Below are 15,939 nucleotides of genomic sequence, written 5' to 3'. Positions count from 1 at the left end.
TGGTGTTGGGAAAGGGTTCATTAATTGTGGTCCACTCATTAAGTAGCATGTTATGTAACCATCAGATCATCTGTTTATTTATTTATTTAATTTTGTCTTTTTGGCTGCGCTGGTTGACATATGGGATCTTAGTGCCCCAACCAGGAATTGAACCTGTGACCCTGCATTGAGAGCACGGAGTCTTAACCACTGGACTGCCAGGGAAGTCTCATATTTTTTAAAAGAATACTGAATGACAAAGTACTCGTGATAAAATGGTAAATGGAAAAAACAATCTAGTAGTGAAGTATTGTTTATTCCTGATGTTTTAAATGCACATACTAGATGCTTGCTAAATGTTGGTTCATTTGGAATGACAGTTTGCATGAATAAATAGTTTTTCTCAATCGTTTCTCAATAGTTTCACGAAAGAGCCCTGTATTCAAACCATTTTATAGTTGAGAAATCAGAGGCTCATAAGGGAAAGTGATTCACTAATGTCAGAGAGAGTTTAGGTGACAGAATAAGAACTTAAAATCAAATCTTTACTAGACGAAGCACCTGGTAGTATTGAAGTGCTTCCCACTATTTGAAATAGATACAGGAAGGGGGAGATGAGTGTTATAGGCAATATGCCAAGATGTAACAGTCGTTAAGCGATTTTACAAATAAAAACATTATTCTGCTCTTAATTATAGCATACTCCTTCATGGCCAAACAAAGAGATAATAAGCAGTCCATTAACTAAACTAATCAAAACTGATTATTTAAAAATAAGGAAAATCATACTAAAATTAAAAGCACTCATTACAGATCAACCAACCAACCAGTGTCTTTGCACCCCAAGAATAGATCATTCTTATATCTCAGAAGTCCCTCAAAGTTTAGGTTGCAATGGCAAATAATGGGTGTGGGTCATAGCCAGCCTGCCACCTGTTTTTGTATAGCCCACAAGCTAAGAGGTTTTTTTTTTAATCTCTTTAAATGATTGAAAAAGTCAAAGGAAGTATACTGTTTTGTGACCCTTAAGAGTTATATTAAATTCAAATTTTTGTGCCCACAGTTAGCTTTAGTATTTGCATATTTGTTTATATATTGTCTATAACTGCTTTTGTACTGCAGTGGCAAATTTGAGTAGCTGTGATACAGACCATATGGCCTGCAAAACAAAATATTTACTGACTGGCTCTTTACTGAAAAAGTGTGCCAAGTTGACAGGTTTTTCTTTGTGGAAAAAAGAGGGTAGGGTATGAGGTCAAAAAAGATGTAATATCTTCTGGTCTTTGGTGCCTGTTATGATGCAAAGTAGCTGTTGAATTTCTAATTTATATAAGATTCCTTTATATCATTTGACTCTTATTTTGAAAGCTAGGTCTGTTGGGCTAAAATGGGAGAAGGGAAATGATAAAAAGTGTCTTTATTTTTTAAGTAAATAGGTTATGTCCTTGTACTTAATCTTCTGGTTGTTATATAATGAAACTTTGATGTCCATGGTAATTACACTTTTCAGAGGTTAGTATATAATTAGAAATATTTCAAAATTTGCAAAAAGGGGATATTTGGTCATTGCAAGTCTTGTAGGGGAATTCCCAGTGGAGTCTGGCCTATAAAACTATATCACATCTGTTAAGTTCCATTATTCACAGACTTCGGTTAGCCCCTAGGGTGATATATACAACGCTTATCTAGTTATCAACAATTCAGTGTCACAGCAACGTGACAAAAGGTTACTAAATCCGAATTCAAGGGTTTCCCACAATTGTGCCCCACTCCTTGTCTCTTCCTGGTCCCTGTCTCATGATTCTCTAGTGCGCCATCACCTCTGCTTCAACCCAGCCCATCCATATGGGGGAACCCCACTGCGAGATGGTCTGCTTTGCTTTAGTAGCTTGGCTTCAGTGACTCCCTCCACCGGAAATGCATATTCCAACACTTCCTTTTCAACTCAAGCAATGTAGTCTTTTTTTTTTCCTGCTCTGTCCTCTTGAAAATAAATGGGAGGAGCATCTGAGGGCACTGACCTGTGGTCCCCTGAAGGCTGGCATGTTGCAGCCTGCAGGGGGTGCCCAATATGCTGGCCTTTCAGACAGTCTGTTGGGTGGATGAGTGAAGGAGGGAGCAGATCTTCTCTTAGCTGAGTATAACAGTGAGTGTTCCCTGGCCTCACACGTTCTCACCTTGAGGTCAATTTCCTTCTGTGAAGAATTTTTCTGTAGGCCTTTCATCCAACCAGATCAGGGGCTATGCAAAATTACATAATAAAGACTGCGAGCGAAATGCAGATGAAATACCAAAAGGTGAAGGGTTTTTCCCTACCACCAGGTAATCACACCTGACTTCCTCTGCCTAGAGGACTCACCTTCCCCTCTCCCTCACCCCCCACCCCAGTCCCTCCTGGCTGCTCACTGTTTTGCTGATGCCCTGGCCTCCTGTCTCCCTGAGAGCATCACAGCAATTGGAATAGATTATCCACCTGCTCCTCCCCACTTGTGTGCCCACCTAGAGCTTCTGCACCTGCCCGTCCTGCTTGACTTCCGGTCCAGTTACCCACCACTGTGGAGCAGATCACCCCCAAACCCACTGGCTCAAGACAACCACTGTCCTCGAGTGTTAGGTGTGGCAGGCCCATGGCTTGACTGGGCTCAGCAAGGCGGCTCTGGTGCTGGGTGTGTTCCCCCTTGCCTTGCAGTTGATGTCAGGGGCTGGGCTGTGCCCACACAGGTCTGGTGCCCAGATGGGCAAGCTCCACAGCTGCAGGCTGCCCCTGTCTCCGGCTGGTCTCTCCAACATGGCAGCTGTGCTGTCCCCGGGCTTCTTCCAATGCTGGTGGCTCAGGACTCCAGGTGGAGAGAGAGACAGGGAAAGATGGACTCCCGGGTGCCGTGAAAGTCTCCCACCTTGTCTGTCCCTGCCTGGGAAGTTGTGGAGTCCTGCTTCACTGCTGTCCTCCAGACAGTCCCAAAAGCCTGCCCAGCTTCCAAGGAGGTGGGAGATAGCCGAACAGTTTGCAGACTCTTATACTAAGGATGGAATTGTTAGGCTCCTTACAAAAGCCAAATCTCCCTACTAGTGCACTGGGTCACCTCCCCGCTTCCCTCCCTGGGCTCCATGCACCAGCATTCTCACATCTCTCCTGCATTGTCATCGGTACTATTATTAATGATGGGGTTTTTTGAAAAAAGGTTTTTTTTTTTTTTTTTCCCCTCTCACCAGCATTACAATGTGCCGTTATTCCTCCCATCCTCAAATAAATCCTCTTGACCCTCTTGGCTCCGGGAACTACCGCCAGCATCTTTGTTCCCCTTTGCAGGAGGCTTCTCAGAAATGCTGGCTGCCTCCAACCCCCTTCTCACATTCTTCCAAGAACTTGAAAGTCCTATTTGATTTGGCTTTACCTTCCAAATCTATCCAAGTATCTGGCTCGTTCTCACCACCTCCACCCCAGCCAGCTAGGGCTTTTGCTTGAATTACTGTCATAGCCTCTTGACTGGTCTCCACGCTTCCAACCTCACCCCTTGTTGTCTCTTTCAAGGCAGTAACCAGCATGATCTTTGTAACATGGAAGTCAGACTCCAGCACTCTTTGACTCAAAAATTTGCAATGGATCGACCTTCCTCTCCTTGTTGGGATGGCTGACAAGGCCCTGTAGGAACCCTCAACGTAGGACTACAGCCTCTCCCTCTTTGACTTCATCTCCTTTCACTCTCTATTCCTCCTTTGTTGCCATTTTTGTGGTGATTCCAGCATGTTTGCACCTGGGGGCCTTGGCATATATTTCTTTATTAGGAAGCTAAAGCTCAGTCTGCCCTTAAATTTATAAATCCATGAACTGTGCTAGCATAGCATTACTGGATATGAATGCACACCTAAGAACTATATGATCTGAAAAGCCTTTTTTCCCTCGAGTTGGTCCCACTCAAATCATAAATACCTTTTCATAATATTTGGACATTTTTATTATGAAAACTCCAACTAGCACAATATCAAAACATTAGATGGCCAAGAATCCTTTAACTGAAAAGGAAATTAACCAAGATGCATGTATATATCATACCAAGTGCATTTGTTGGGACAATGTGAAATAACTGGAAGATGATTGGTCAAATGGAGTTTGAATCTTGGTTTGAAACTGCCTCTCTGATCTCTGTTTTCTCATCAGCAAAATGGGAATATTTATGTCTTTTCAACTTCATTGTCAGGGCTCAGTGATGTAATATAAACAAAGTATCTTCTTTGGCATCTAAGAACATAATAAATATCTGATAATTGACAATTATAAAAAAACACAAATGATTGTCTGATGACTAGTCAATGTGAATTTTACATTTTCCATTTTAAAAGAGGTGATTTACTGAGAGAACAGAACACCTGTGAGTACAGAATCAAACAGTCCCATTTTTACCATAATTAGCTTGCTAATTGAGCATCCAAATTTACCCAGTATATTTGCATGTGTAATCAGCTATGATTCATGACTAAAGCCAGACCTATTATGGTGAATTATGCTATTTTACAAATCAAATTCCTGAAAGATGTATGTCTTTGGCAATTATTGCAAAAAAAATGAAAAAAAAAAATAATGTGGGTTATTTGTATGAAATGAAAAAACAGACCTCGAATCATGCTGAATGAACACTTACATTTAAAAATAGCCTTTAGTTGAAGCGAAGGTCCTAGCTTCATTCTGAAGCCATGTAGTTCCCCATGGTTTGAAAGGGGAAGTTTCCATACTTTGGGAAATTTGAATTGGAGTAGAGGACTATTTCACATTTTACAATCATCTTCTCAAACATACCTTTTCTGTTTGGAAGCCTGAAAGGTATTATTTCCCATTAACAAATTTAAAAGGCTTTGTTCATTGACTCAGTTTTCTTCCTCTCCTGCTTGATCAGAGCCCATCTGTGAGTTCCAGGCAGCTGGCGCAGAGAGCCAAGAGAAGGCTTGTCTGGCATCCAGCTTGCCTGGGCTGGGACTCAGCGATTGAGTACAAGTCAGGGACAGTCCCATCCTGGCTGTGCTTGTTCCCAGGAGAGACAAATGAGTTCTGTGCTACGGGTTTCAGGTTCCAGAGGGGCAGAACTTCTGACAAAACAGATTGCGGAGGAGTCCTTCTGCAGGTCTGCTCCCCAGGGCCTCCCTTGGATACCATCTCCTTTTCTTCTGTGGCTCTTTTCCAATTTCAGCCCTTCTTTGAGAAGACCCCCAGCCCTTCTGGTCCCTCCTCACCACCTTATCAAAAATCTGATCTTTGGAAAGACTTTACTGTTTGTGATTATTGAATGAGAGCCTTCCACGGGATTTTAAGAATGTTCAAAGCCTTGGTTTACTCGGCCAATATTTGTCTTGTGCTCACTAGGTGGCAGGCATCATCAGAAATGGTAAAGACAGATAAGGCCACAGCCCCTAGAGTGTTTTACCCCCTAGAGGGAGAGATGGGTGAATTGATACTTAGACTTCTGGGAGGGTAAGCCAGGAGAATTGCTGAGGGCCAGCGATGCATCTAAGTTACCTAGATCTCCCGGCAGGCAAGTTCTATAGAATCTACATCTCAGTGTCCTCATTGTCAGTGAGCCTATTTCTTGGGATGAGGATGAAATAATTGGCTAAATGCTGTTGGTTGAAATTAGTGGCCCATGAAGCAACTTAGACGTTTACAGGTGATATGATTTCTTCTCATATTTGGCAGACTTGAACTGAATTTGTTTCGAGGTAATTCCATGTGCAAGTGGAAGGTTTTGCCCAGACCAGGGCCCTGAAAACTACAACCCATGGACCAAATCTGTCCTGTTACCTGTTTTTGTGAGCTGAGAATGATTTTTTACCACCTTGATTCATTATGTTCTAAGTGGTTATTTAAGTACCCACATAATAGCCTCAATTATGCTGGGAAAGATTGAGGGCAGGAGGAGAAGGGGACGACAGAGGATGAGATGGTTGGATGGCATGACTGACTCAATGGACATGGGTTTGGGTGGACTCTGGGAGTTGGTGATGGACAGGGAGGCCTCGCGTGCTGCAGTTCATGGGGTCGCAAAGAGTCGGAAATGACTGAGCAGCTGAACTGAACTGAACTGAATCTAAAATGTTGACTGTCTGGCCCTTTAGAGAAGAAGTTTGCCAAACCCTAGTCTAGACCCACTCTGTCTACTAGAACTTTGTACAGTGATTGAAAATGTTTCGTATCTGTATGCTTGAATACAGTAACCACGAACCTGATGTGACTTTGAGCACTTGAAATATGGTTAGTGTGACTGAGAGACTGAATTTGAAAATTGCACTTCATTTTAATTTGATTTTTAATTTAATTTTTTAATTTGCACTTCAATTTAAATTGAAACAGCTACACGTGACCAGTGGCCATCACATTGGCCAGAGCAGCTTTAGACCACTTAAGTCTGAAGATTCTGTATTCTGTCAGTGTTTTTGTCTCTCAATTTAATCAACTTCCCAGAGGCTGTCTGAGTCAAGGGAAGGCAGCACTCCTAATCAGATTTTGGGGGCCCTGGACTGGCTTTAACTGTCTGCTAGAAAATGTTTAATGGAAAGTGCTAGAATAATGTGTGTGAGCATACACTTACTTCCTCTTAAAGCTGTATCCATGACATCTGCTGTTGTTTGGGGTAAGGCAGTTGGCTTTTTCAACCCCAGAAGGCCCCAAATTAAGGAAGTCTTAATCATCTTTAGCGTTCAGGCTGCAGGCAGTGAAAACCTCCCTTAGCGACGCTGTATTTCCTTCCATCCCTGCTTGCAGAACTAAAACTAAAGTTAGCTTTCCAGGGCACCCAAAGCTGGTTCTCTGGGACAACCCAGAGGGATAGGGTAGGGTCGGAGGGGGATTCAAGTTGGAGGGGGACACATATATACCTGTGGCAGATTCATGTTGATGTATGACAAAAACCATCACAATATTGTAAAGTAATTATCCTCCAATTAAAATAAATGAATTTAGTAAGAATAAAGTTAGCTTCCCATCCCCCCCAGGCTAACTTCAGCCCTAGGGCATTTCTGTCATAAGATTGCCTAGAACAGTTAGGAGTCATCACCACATAATCGTCATTAGGAATATTGTCAAGCAATTTCCTCTTAGAGTAAAACTGCAGTTGGCATTCTGGGAATGCCATGTAAGTATGATGACTAGAGTTTATAATACTGTATTGCGTATTTGAAAGTTGCTAAGACAGTAGATCTTAAAAGTTCTCATCAGAAGGAAAAAAAAATTGAAACTATGTGTGGTAACTAAACTTACTGTGGTGATCATTTTGCAATATATACATATATTAAATCATTATGTTATACACCTAACCTACTCCAAGGAGAATTTCTTTTAACTATTTTGCTCTATTTCAATATTCATTCATGTATGCATTTATTCTTTCATTCATGTATTTTGCAAACATAATCAGCATTAAGTGTGAGACATTGTTTTACATGAGGGCACACAAAACCCTGCTCTCTTGAAGCTAACATTTTCATGCAAAATAGATATAAAACAAATAAGCACATAAACCAGAAGTGCATAAATGATCCACAGGATTATTTCTGATTGTGCTAAAGACTATGAAAGAAATAAAGCCCAGTAGTCTAATACAGAGTACATATACCTCTCTGAGCCACAGTTGACTCATATGTAAAATGGGGACAATAATAGAGGTCTACAATTCCAGGATCCCTAAACTGAAAGCTTTGTCCTAACTCAGTTGATGGCAAGCACAACTTAATCTGAACTCATTTGGAGGTGAATCTTAGACCGGAACCAGATGATCTAGTGTTTGTTGTTTTTGTTCTTCTTTTTTAAATCCCACTTAGAGTGGATAGTCCTGTGCTTTGCTGCAGACATTTTTATGTGTTTGATTATGAGATGCTACCCCAGATTCCAGTTCGAGTGTTATGTAATATGAGGTACATGCCTCACATTACCTTGTAAAATCTGAAAAATTCTGAGTTCCGAAACACATCTAGTTGCAAAGGTTGTGGATAAGGGATCAAAGACCTGTAATGCTGCCCTAATGTGGTTAATATGAAGATGAAATGAGTGAGTTAATATATGTAAAGCACTGAAAACTTTGCCCAGCAAATGCTAAATGCTATCTAAGTTAATTACTGCTCCTGTCTTTATCACTGTTATTACATGGGAGGGTATTTAGAAAAGTTGCACAGAGACGGGCTCTCTGGGGATGTGTCATTTAAGCAGACACCCAGGGGATGAGAATGTAGGAAGAGGAGAAAGATCATTTCAGGAAGTGGGAACAGCAAGTGCCAAGACTGGCTCAAATGCAGAACAGAAAACAGGCCGGATATCTGCCATGTGGTCAAAGAAGGGGAAAAGTGGTTCAAGGTCAGTGTGGTAGGCTAGAGTCAGAACATGCATGATATAAACAATGGCAAAGACTTTGGACTCCATTCAAAATGTAATGAGTGATCATTGTAGTTGATCTGATTCATGTTTATAAAGACTGCTCTGATGCTCTTGATAGATGAATTGTAGAGGAGTTTGGGAGTCAAGGAGACCAGGCTTGAGTCCAGTGTGATGATAGTCCGGGTGAAACCTCATGGCGAAGTGGAGTAGAGGGTGGGAGTAGACAAGGAGAAAAGTGGACGGGTGCAAGAAAACATTTAGAAATGGGAGGAAAAGACTTAATAAAATGATAATAAATTACCAAGCTTTAGGCGTGTAAAGATGTGTGAAGAAGCTCTTTGAACTCCTTCTTTAACCATCTTGCAGTAGAGGAAATGCTGAGGGAAAATTTTGCTTATTTATCCCCTATTAAAGGAATTAAGGGAAGTAGGCAGTGGATTTATTGGATATGGGCATGACTGGTTGATTCAGTCAGTTGGGGGGATGAAAGCATTAGTTGAGCTGGAAGACTGTTGTAGAGACCCAGGCTAGATCATCCCATGGATGAACACAGGTGAAATGAAAACCAGTGTTCTGGAGGAAAATATTGATAGAAATTCTGAAACTTGAGAGAGAGTCTATGGTTAAACCACCCTCTATGCCGGGCAAGCTCGAGTTAATAGGGTGGTTAGTAAAACTCTTCCGTGTGTCCCATATTCCCTCTTAAGGTCTTTTTTGCCCGGGGTCCAAGTGTTTCTCATACTAAACGTAGATGCCCAAGAATTACCAGTAAGAGTAGGTTCCCACATGTCCCAGTTGGTCTGAGAGAGTCTGTGCCTGTAGTCTTGGCATAAATTATTAAAGCCCTCCCCTTTCATCCCCATGAGTATCCTGTTTGATCAATTGGGGATCACCCAGGCAGTACCCTACTATATTACCCCCTTCCCAAATCTGTGTAATGTAAACACGTGTAATTTAAACCCAATGTGTAGGGAAAATGTTCATCCCCAAGTCATCTTGGAGATGATTTCCACAAATAGTCCGAGAAGAAAGTGGGCTTATAGGTAGCAGTGCCAAAATGTCAGGAGTTGGGTGACCATAAACAGATCAGTTAATATCTCTGAGCTGTGTCTCAATCTGTAAAATGGGCATAGTGGATCACTTCTGTTTCTCTACTTAGCATATTAAGAGGCTCAGATGTGGTAAAGGACTCTTGTAACGTGTACCAGAGTGGGCTTAACAAGCAAACGTTGATGGCACTAAAGGTTTTCTCACCAGATGTAGCTGCATTTCAGACTTTGGCAGCATGTTGATGGCTCTTCCATTGTAACATCCTAAGTAACAGGGAACAGGAAAATGCTGCTTCCCCCATCTGAAAAGCAATATAACTGAAAAGCTAAGATGCTAAAAGCGAAATATGTAAGTTTTTATGAACCTCAGTAATTGACAACTACAGTCATGGGGTGGGGGCAGGGATGCTCTTTAGACAGTTGAGAACAATAAACCGGAACTGTTTATTTTTCAAATGGAGCAAAAGAGAGGCAGCAAATGGGACTTTTAAATTCTGATTCTTGGTGTATTTTAAACAGGTGATTTCTTCTTTCTTATACTTTCAGGTGTTTCCAATGTGGACATTGAAGAGACAGTTTCCTATCCTTTTTAACATGATCCTAATTTCTGGACTCCTTGGGGATAGATGGTTTCCTAAAACTCTGCCCTGTGATGTCACTCTGGATGCCCCAAATGCCCATGTGATTGTGGACTGCACAGACAAGCATTTGACAGAAATTCCTGGAGGTATTCCTGCCAATGCCACCAACCTCACCCTCACCATTAACCACATAGCAGGCATCTCTCCAGCCTCCTTCCACCGGCTGGACCATCTGGTGGAGATCGATTTCAGATGCAACTGCGTACCTGTTCGACTGGGACCAAAAGACAACGTGTGCACCAAAAGGCTACAGATTAAACCCAACAGCTTTAGCAAACTCACGTATTTAAAATCTCTTTACTTGGATGGAAACCAGCTTCTAGAAATACCTCAGGATCTTCCTCCCAGCTTACAGCTGCTGAGCCTGGAGGCCAACAACATCTTTTTGATCATGAAGGAGAATCTAACAGAACTGGCCAACCTAGAAATACTCTACCTGGGCCAGAACTGTTACTATCGTAACCCTTGTAATGTTTCATTTACCATCGAAAAAGATGCTTTCCTAAATATGAGAAATTTAAAATTGCTCTCCCTAAAAGATAACAATATATCAGCTGTCCCCACTGTTTTGCCCTCTAGTTTGACAGAACTCTATCTTTACAATAACATCATTACAAAAATCCAAGAAGATGATTTTAATAACCTCAGTCAACTACAAGTTCTTGACCTGAGTGGAAATTGCCCTCGTTGCTATAATGTTCCATTTCCTTGCACACCCTGTGAAAATAATTCTCCCCTACAGATTGATCTAAATGCTTTTGATGCATTGACAGAATTGCAAGTTTTACGTCTACACAGTAACTCTCTTCAGCATGTGCCCCAAAGATGGTTTAAAAACATTAACAAACTTAAAGAACTAGATCTTTCCCAAAACTTCTTGGCCAAAGAAATTGGGGATGCCAAATTTTTAAATCTTCTTCATAATCTTGTCAACTTAGATCTGTCTTTCAATTACGATCTTCAGGTCTACCATGCAGTTATAAATCTATCAGATGCATTTTCTTCACTGAAAAACTTGAAAGTTTTGCGAATCAAAGGCTATGTCTTTAAAGAGCTGAAGAGTTTAAACCTCTCCCCATTACGTAATCTTCCCAATCTTGAAGTTCTTGATCTTGGCACTAACTTTATAAAAATTGCTGACCTCAGCATATTTAAACAATTTAAAACATTGAAATTCATAGATCTTTCAGTGAATAAAATATCACCTTCGGGAGATTCAACTGAAGGTGGTTTCTGCTCTAACATGAGAACTTCTGTAGAAGGCCATGGGCCCCAGGTCCTTGAAGCATTGCATTATTTCAGATATGATGAGTATGCAAGGAGTTGCCGGTCCAAGAGCAAAGAGCCACCTTCTTTCTTACCTCTTAATGAAGATTGTTATATGTATGGGCAGACCTTGGACCTTAGTAGAAATAATATATTTTTTATCAAGTCTTCTGATTTCCAGCATCTTTCTTTCCTCAAATGCTTAAACTTATCAGGAAATAGCATTAGCCAGACACTTAATGGGAGTGAATTTCAGCCTTTAGTGGAGTTGAAATATTTGGACTTCTCTAACAATCGGCTTGATTTACTCTACTCAACAGCATTTGAGGAACTGCGCAACCTGGAAGTCCTAGATATAAGTAGTAACAGCCATTATTTTCAGTCAGAAGGAATTACTCACATGCTAAATTTTACCAAGAACCTCAAGGTTCTGAAGAAACTGATGATGAACTATAATGACATTGCTACCTCCACCAGCAGGACCATGGAGAGTGAATCTCTTCAAATCCTGGAGTTCAGAGGCAACCATTTGGATATTTTATGGAGAGATGGTGATAACAGATACTTAAAATTCTTTAAGAATCTGCTAAACTTAGAAGAGCTAGACATCTCTGAAAATTCTCTGAGTTTCTTACCTGTGGGAGTTTTTGATAGTATGCCTCCCAATCTAAAGACTCTCTCCTTAGCCAAAAATGGGCTCAAGTCTTTCAGTTGGGGAAGACTGCAGAGTCTAAAGAATCTAGAAACTTTGGACCTCAGCTTCAACCAGCTGAAGACTGTCCCTGAGAGATTATCCAACTGTTCCCGCAGCCTCAAGAAACTCATACTTAAGAATAATCAAATCAGGCGCCTGACAAAGTATTTTCTCCAAGGTGCTTTCCAGTTGCGACATCTGGACCTCAGCTCAAATAAAATTCAGATTATCCAAAAGACAAGTTTTCCAGAAAACGTCCTCAACAATCTGGACATTTTGTTTTTGCATCACAATCGATTTCTGTGCAACTGTGATGCTGTGTGGTTTGTCTGGTGGGTTAACCATACTGAGGTGACTATTCCTTACTTGGCCACGGATGTGATTTGCATGGGACCAGGAGCACACAAGGGCCAGAGTGTAGTCTCTCTGGATCTATATACCTGTGAGTTAGATCTGACTAACTTCATCCTGTTCTCACTTTCCATATCAGCAGTTCTCTTTCTGATGATGATCACAACAGCAAACCATCTCTATTTCTGGGATGTGTGGTATAGTTATCATTTCTGTAAAGCCAAAATAAAAGGGTATCGACGTCTGATATCACCCAATTCTTGCTATGATGCTTTCATTGTATATGACACTAAAGACCCAGCAGTGACAGAGTGGGTTTTGGAAGAGCTGGTGGCCAAACTGGAAGACCCGAGAGAGAAGTGTTTTAATTTATGTCTCGAGGAAAGGGACTGGTTACCAGGGCAGCCTGTTCTGGAAAATCTTTCCCAGAGCATACAGCTTAGCAAAAAGACGGTGTTTGTGATGACAGACAAGTACGCAAAGACTGAGAATTTTAAGATTGCATTTTACTTATCCCATCAGAGGCTCATGGATGAAAAAGTGGATGTAATCATCTTGATATTCCTTGAGAAGCCCCTTCAGAAGTCCAAGTTTCTCCAACTCCGGAAGAGGCTCTGTGGCAGTTCTGTCCTTGAGTGGCCAACAAACCCACAGGCTCACCCGTACTTCTGGCAGTGTCTGAAAAACACCCTGGCCACAGACAATCACGTGACCTACAGTCAGGTATTCAAAGAGACAGCCTAGCCCTTTGCCGAATATGACTGCTACCAAGGAGAAGCGCGGCTGCCTCCATCGGCTCATCCATGTCTTGCCAGAAGAGCGTTTTAAGATTCTCCAAGCCCTGGGATTGCCCGTATTGGAGAGGAGTCACCAATACATGACACAGGAAGCAGAAAAATGGGATTTATATAAGCGTCAAGTCATCTTTCTCAGCTCTCTCTGTCTCCATTTGCACTTGAGTCTCTGTCTTCTGCCCTTGCATAAAATACTGTTGGGAGAAGGGTGGCAGGTAGAGGATGGGGGACTTTGATTCTCCTGTAATTGTGATTATTACATATACACACAGTCACCAAGAACTGCACTTCTCCCCTTAAGAGGCACTGGTATGTATAGAAATAGGGTTACAAGAAGGCCCAGAGTCTGCTTATGTGGCATTAAAATGTACCAGTTAATTAGTGGTAAAAATAAAGACACAGTTCATTCCTCAGCCAGTTGACTCAACCATCTAGTGCCCTGTTCTGTGCAGACCAAGTGTGGCATCCGGCATGTGGTTGTGGCTCAATGCTCCTTGCTCTTTCTCTCCTGGGCCTGTTATTGGGTCCTTTGGGGAAACAGAAACATCTTTGTCATCAATGGACATAGTCTACTTACAAATGGGAGAAGAATAAAGCGCTCTGTATGCAAAGTCATGCTCTTTACTTTTGACGATAATTCACCTGTTTAAATATGGCTCTGGACTAAATGTTTCTCTTCCCCCCAGGTTTGTACATTGAAATCCTAATCCTCCAGTGTGATGGTGTTGGGAGGTGGGGTTTTTAAGAAGTGGTTAGGTCATGAGACTGGAGCCCTCCTGATGGGATTACTGCCGTAGAAGAAGCAGTCAGGGGACTCACTTGCTGTGTTCCCACCGTGTGAGGGTAGAGAGAGAGGCTGGCAGTCTGTAACACACAAGAGGACCCTCAGCAAAACCAGATCATGTTGGCACTCTGATCTCCTTCAGACTGGCTTCCACGCTTCAGACTTGTGAGAAATAAATGTTTGTTCTTTAAGCCACACAGTTTGTGATGTTTTGTTACAGCAGCTGAGCTAAGACAGATATTTTTATCTGCATGGCAAAGTACTGTTTCCAAAGAAAAGTTGCCTCATCCAGTGATCTTTCAGACTGCTTTATTAACTAATACTGTATACTTGTAATTATCTGAAAACTTGATCCATCAATGTCAGACAGCTTTGATGGTAAACTCTAAAGGAGAACCCCAAGAGCATATATTTATTTAGAGTTAGCAAGCAGGGATGACAGCCACGTGGATTCCTTTAAATTTGGAGGCTGGGGGAGGAATAGAGGTTTATCACCATTAACACTGAGAAAGCTTCAGTCTTGAGCTTTGGCTTCAGTACTCAAAAAAAAAAAAAACACCAGAAAGGACCAAGATGTTCTGAAGACACACATACTTTCTAAGTGTGTATAAATTTGCATGAGTTCAAAGTCTGAAATGTGATCTGTTTGTTTTTATTTCACGAAAGACGTTATCTACAGAGGTGTCTGTGCCCTTTGGAAGATCGCTTCAAATCCCAGACTATTATCTGGGAGATAACTGTGTTTTCTTCATATATGGAAAAGCCAAAGGTTTTACTCTGAGATGGCTATATGTATTATTTCCAAAGGACATGTAATCAATAAAGGTCACAAACTCCCAAATTAATCTCTGGAATCACCAGAGTCAACGATCTGACAGCCTCGGTAAACTTGATTGTACTTCACAGGTGCCTACGTGAAAACAAAGATAATGTCATAGAAATTGGCTGTTGGCATCATAAATTTCTTCTATTAAAACACATAACTATACAAGGTTTAAGTTATTTTGGTGATTTATAAACCATGAAGCACTTAAAGACGACTTAAGCATCTTCTGAAATGAATCAAGAGGAAGGGAAACTGAAAACAACACAACTCAGGAACCACAGTGTATTTCAACATAAGGTTGTGCACAGTGGTTTGTTGTAGGAAATGACCCAAAGCACATTAACAGATGGTTTTCATTTTAATCCCTTTGTATCTTGACAAGTCACTCTTTTAATCTCCTGAGGGTCCTCTGTGGAGTCCTGTACCATTAGAGCCGTTCATAGATGACTCAGATTGAAAGCCACCAACTCAGGCCACCAGGAGAACATGAGTGCTAGGTCCCCTGCCAAGCTCTGAGTGTGGAAGAGACTCTGGATTGTCCATGAATCCCATGCTACCATGAAGGGGTTCCCAGCCTCTTCCAGCCCTGAACCTGTTCTTCCTCCTCGGATAGAGACTGTACCTTAGCACGACTTGGGCATTTGTAGGATCCGAGCCAAGAGAGGCTTTGGGCAGGTGTTATGGCTGCGGAAAAGGCAAAGCACACACCTGCAGCCTGTAGAGCGGAGAAAGGCTGAGTCTGACTGCAACCCCACGGCTGAGTCAGGGTCTCTTAAGGTCTCTTGGCCCATCCTCACGTCTACTTCAGCTCTGTCCAAACAGTCTTAGGTCCAGCTGATCTCTTACATGTAGTCAGGGAGTACAGAGTACATGAGAGGGGCCGCAGTGATGTAACAGTCTGCACGTCTTGTTGTCTTGTTCCCAAGGAAACTGGCGGGGACAGCAAGGATGCGCACGCCTCTTTTTCAGGAGGCTGTCCCTACCGCCCCCCCCCCCCATGAAACATGCTTTTTGTTGACCTCTTGTGGTCCTCACCAAGGGTCTCCAGCTTGCATCTCCTGTAAGGTAGTTATGGCCCTGTTACAGTGGGGAGTGGGGACAAGGTTTGATTTGTCCTCCACCTCTTCTGCACACACTCAAGCAGGCAGAGAACCCTAGCTAGGGGGCAGATTGACCAGCTGGGCGGTGGGATGCCAGGC

The 15,939-nt window shown here is 42.0% G+C and overlaps 1 protein-coding gene across 4 annotated transcripts in view; it reads left to right on the top strand.

Moving 5' to 3' along the window:
• The window catches only part of TLR7 (toll like receptor 7), a 31,243-nt gene extending 17,134 nt beyond the window's left edge, over positions 1-14,109 (top strand). For 3 of the 4 annotated variants that reach the window (XM_043896991.1, XM_043896990.1, XM_043896989.1), the window contains one exon: positions 9,931-14,109. In XM_043896991.1, the coding sequence (XP_043752926.1) occupies positions 9,931-13,080 (3,150 nt within the window). In that variant the 3' untranslated portion in view covers positions 13,081-14,109. Of the gene's footprint in view, positions 1-145; positions 258-9,930 lie in introns of those variants that run through there. The other variant, XM_043896992.1, reaches the window with a different exon arrangement.
• The last annotated feature ends 1,830 nt before the right edge of the window (positions 14,110-15,939 follow it).

Source organism: Cervus elaphus, chromosome X (genome assembly GCF_910594005.1).
Source record: "Cervus elaphus chromosome X, mCerEla1.1, whole genome shotgun sequence".
In the NCBI taxonomy this organism is placed as follows: Eukaryota; Metazoa; Chordata; class Mammalia; order Artiodactyla; family Cervidae; genus Cervus; species Cervus elaphus.
Note: the sequence above shows the minus strand (reverse complement) of the source record. Positions and strands in the feature narration are given on the sequence as shown.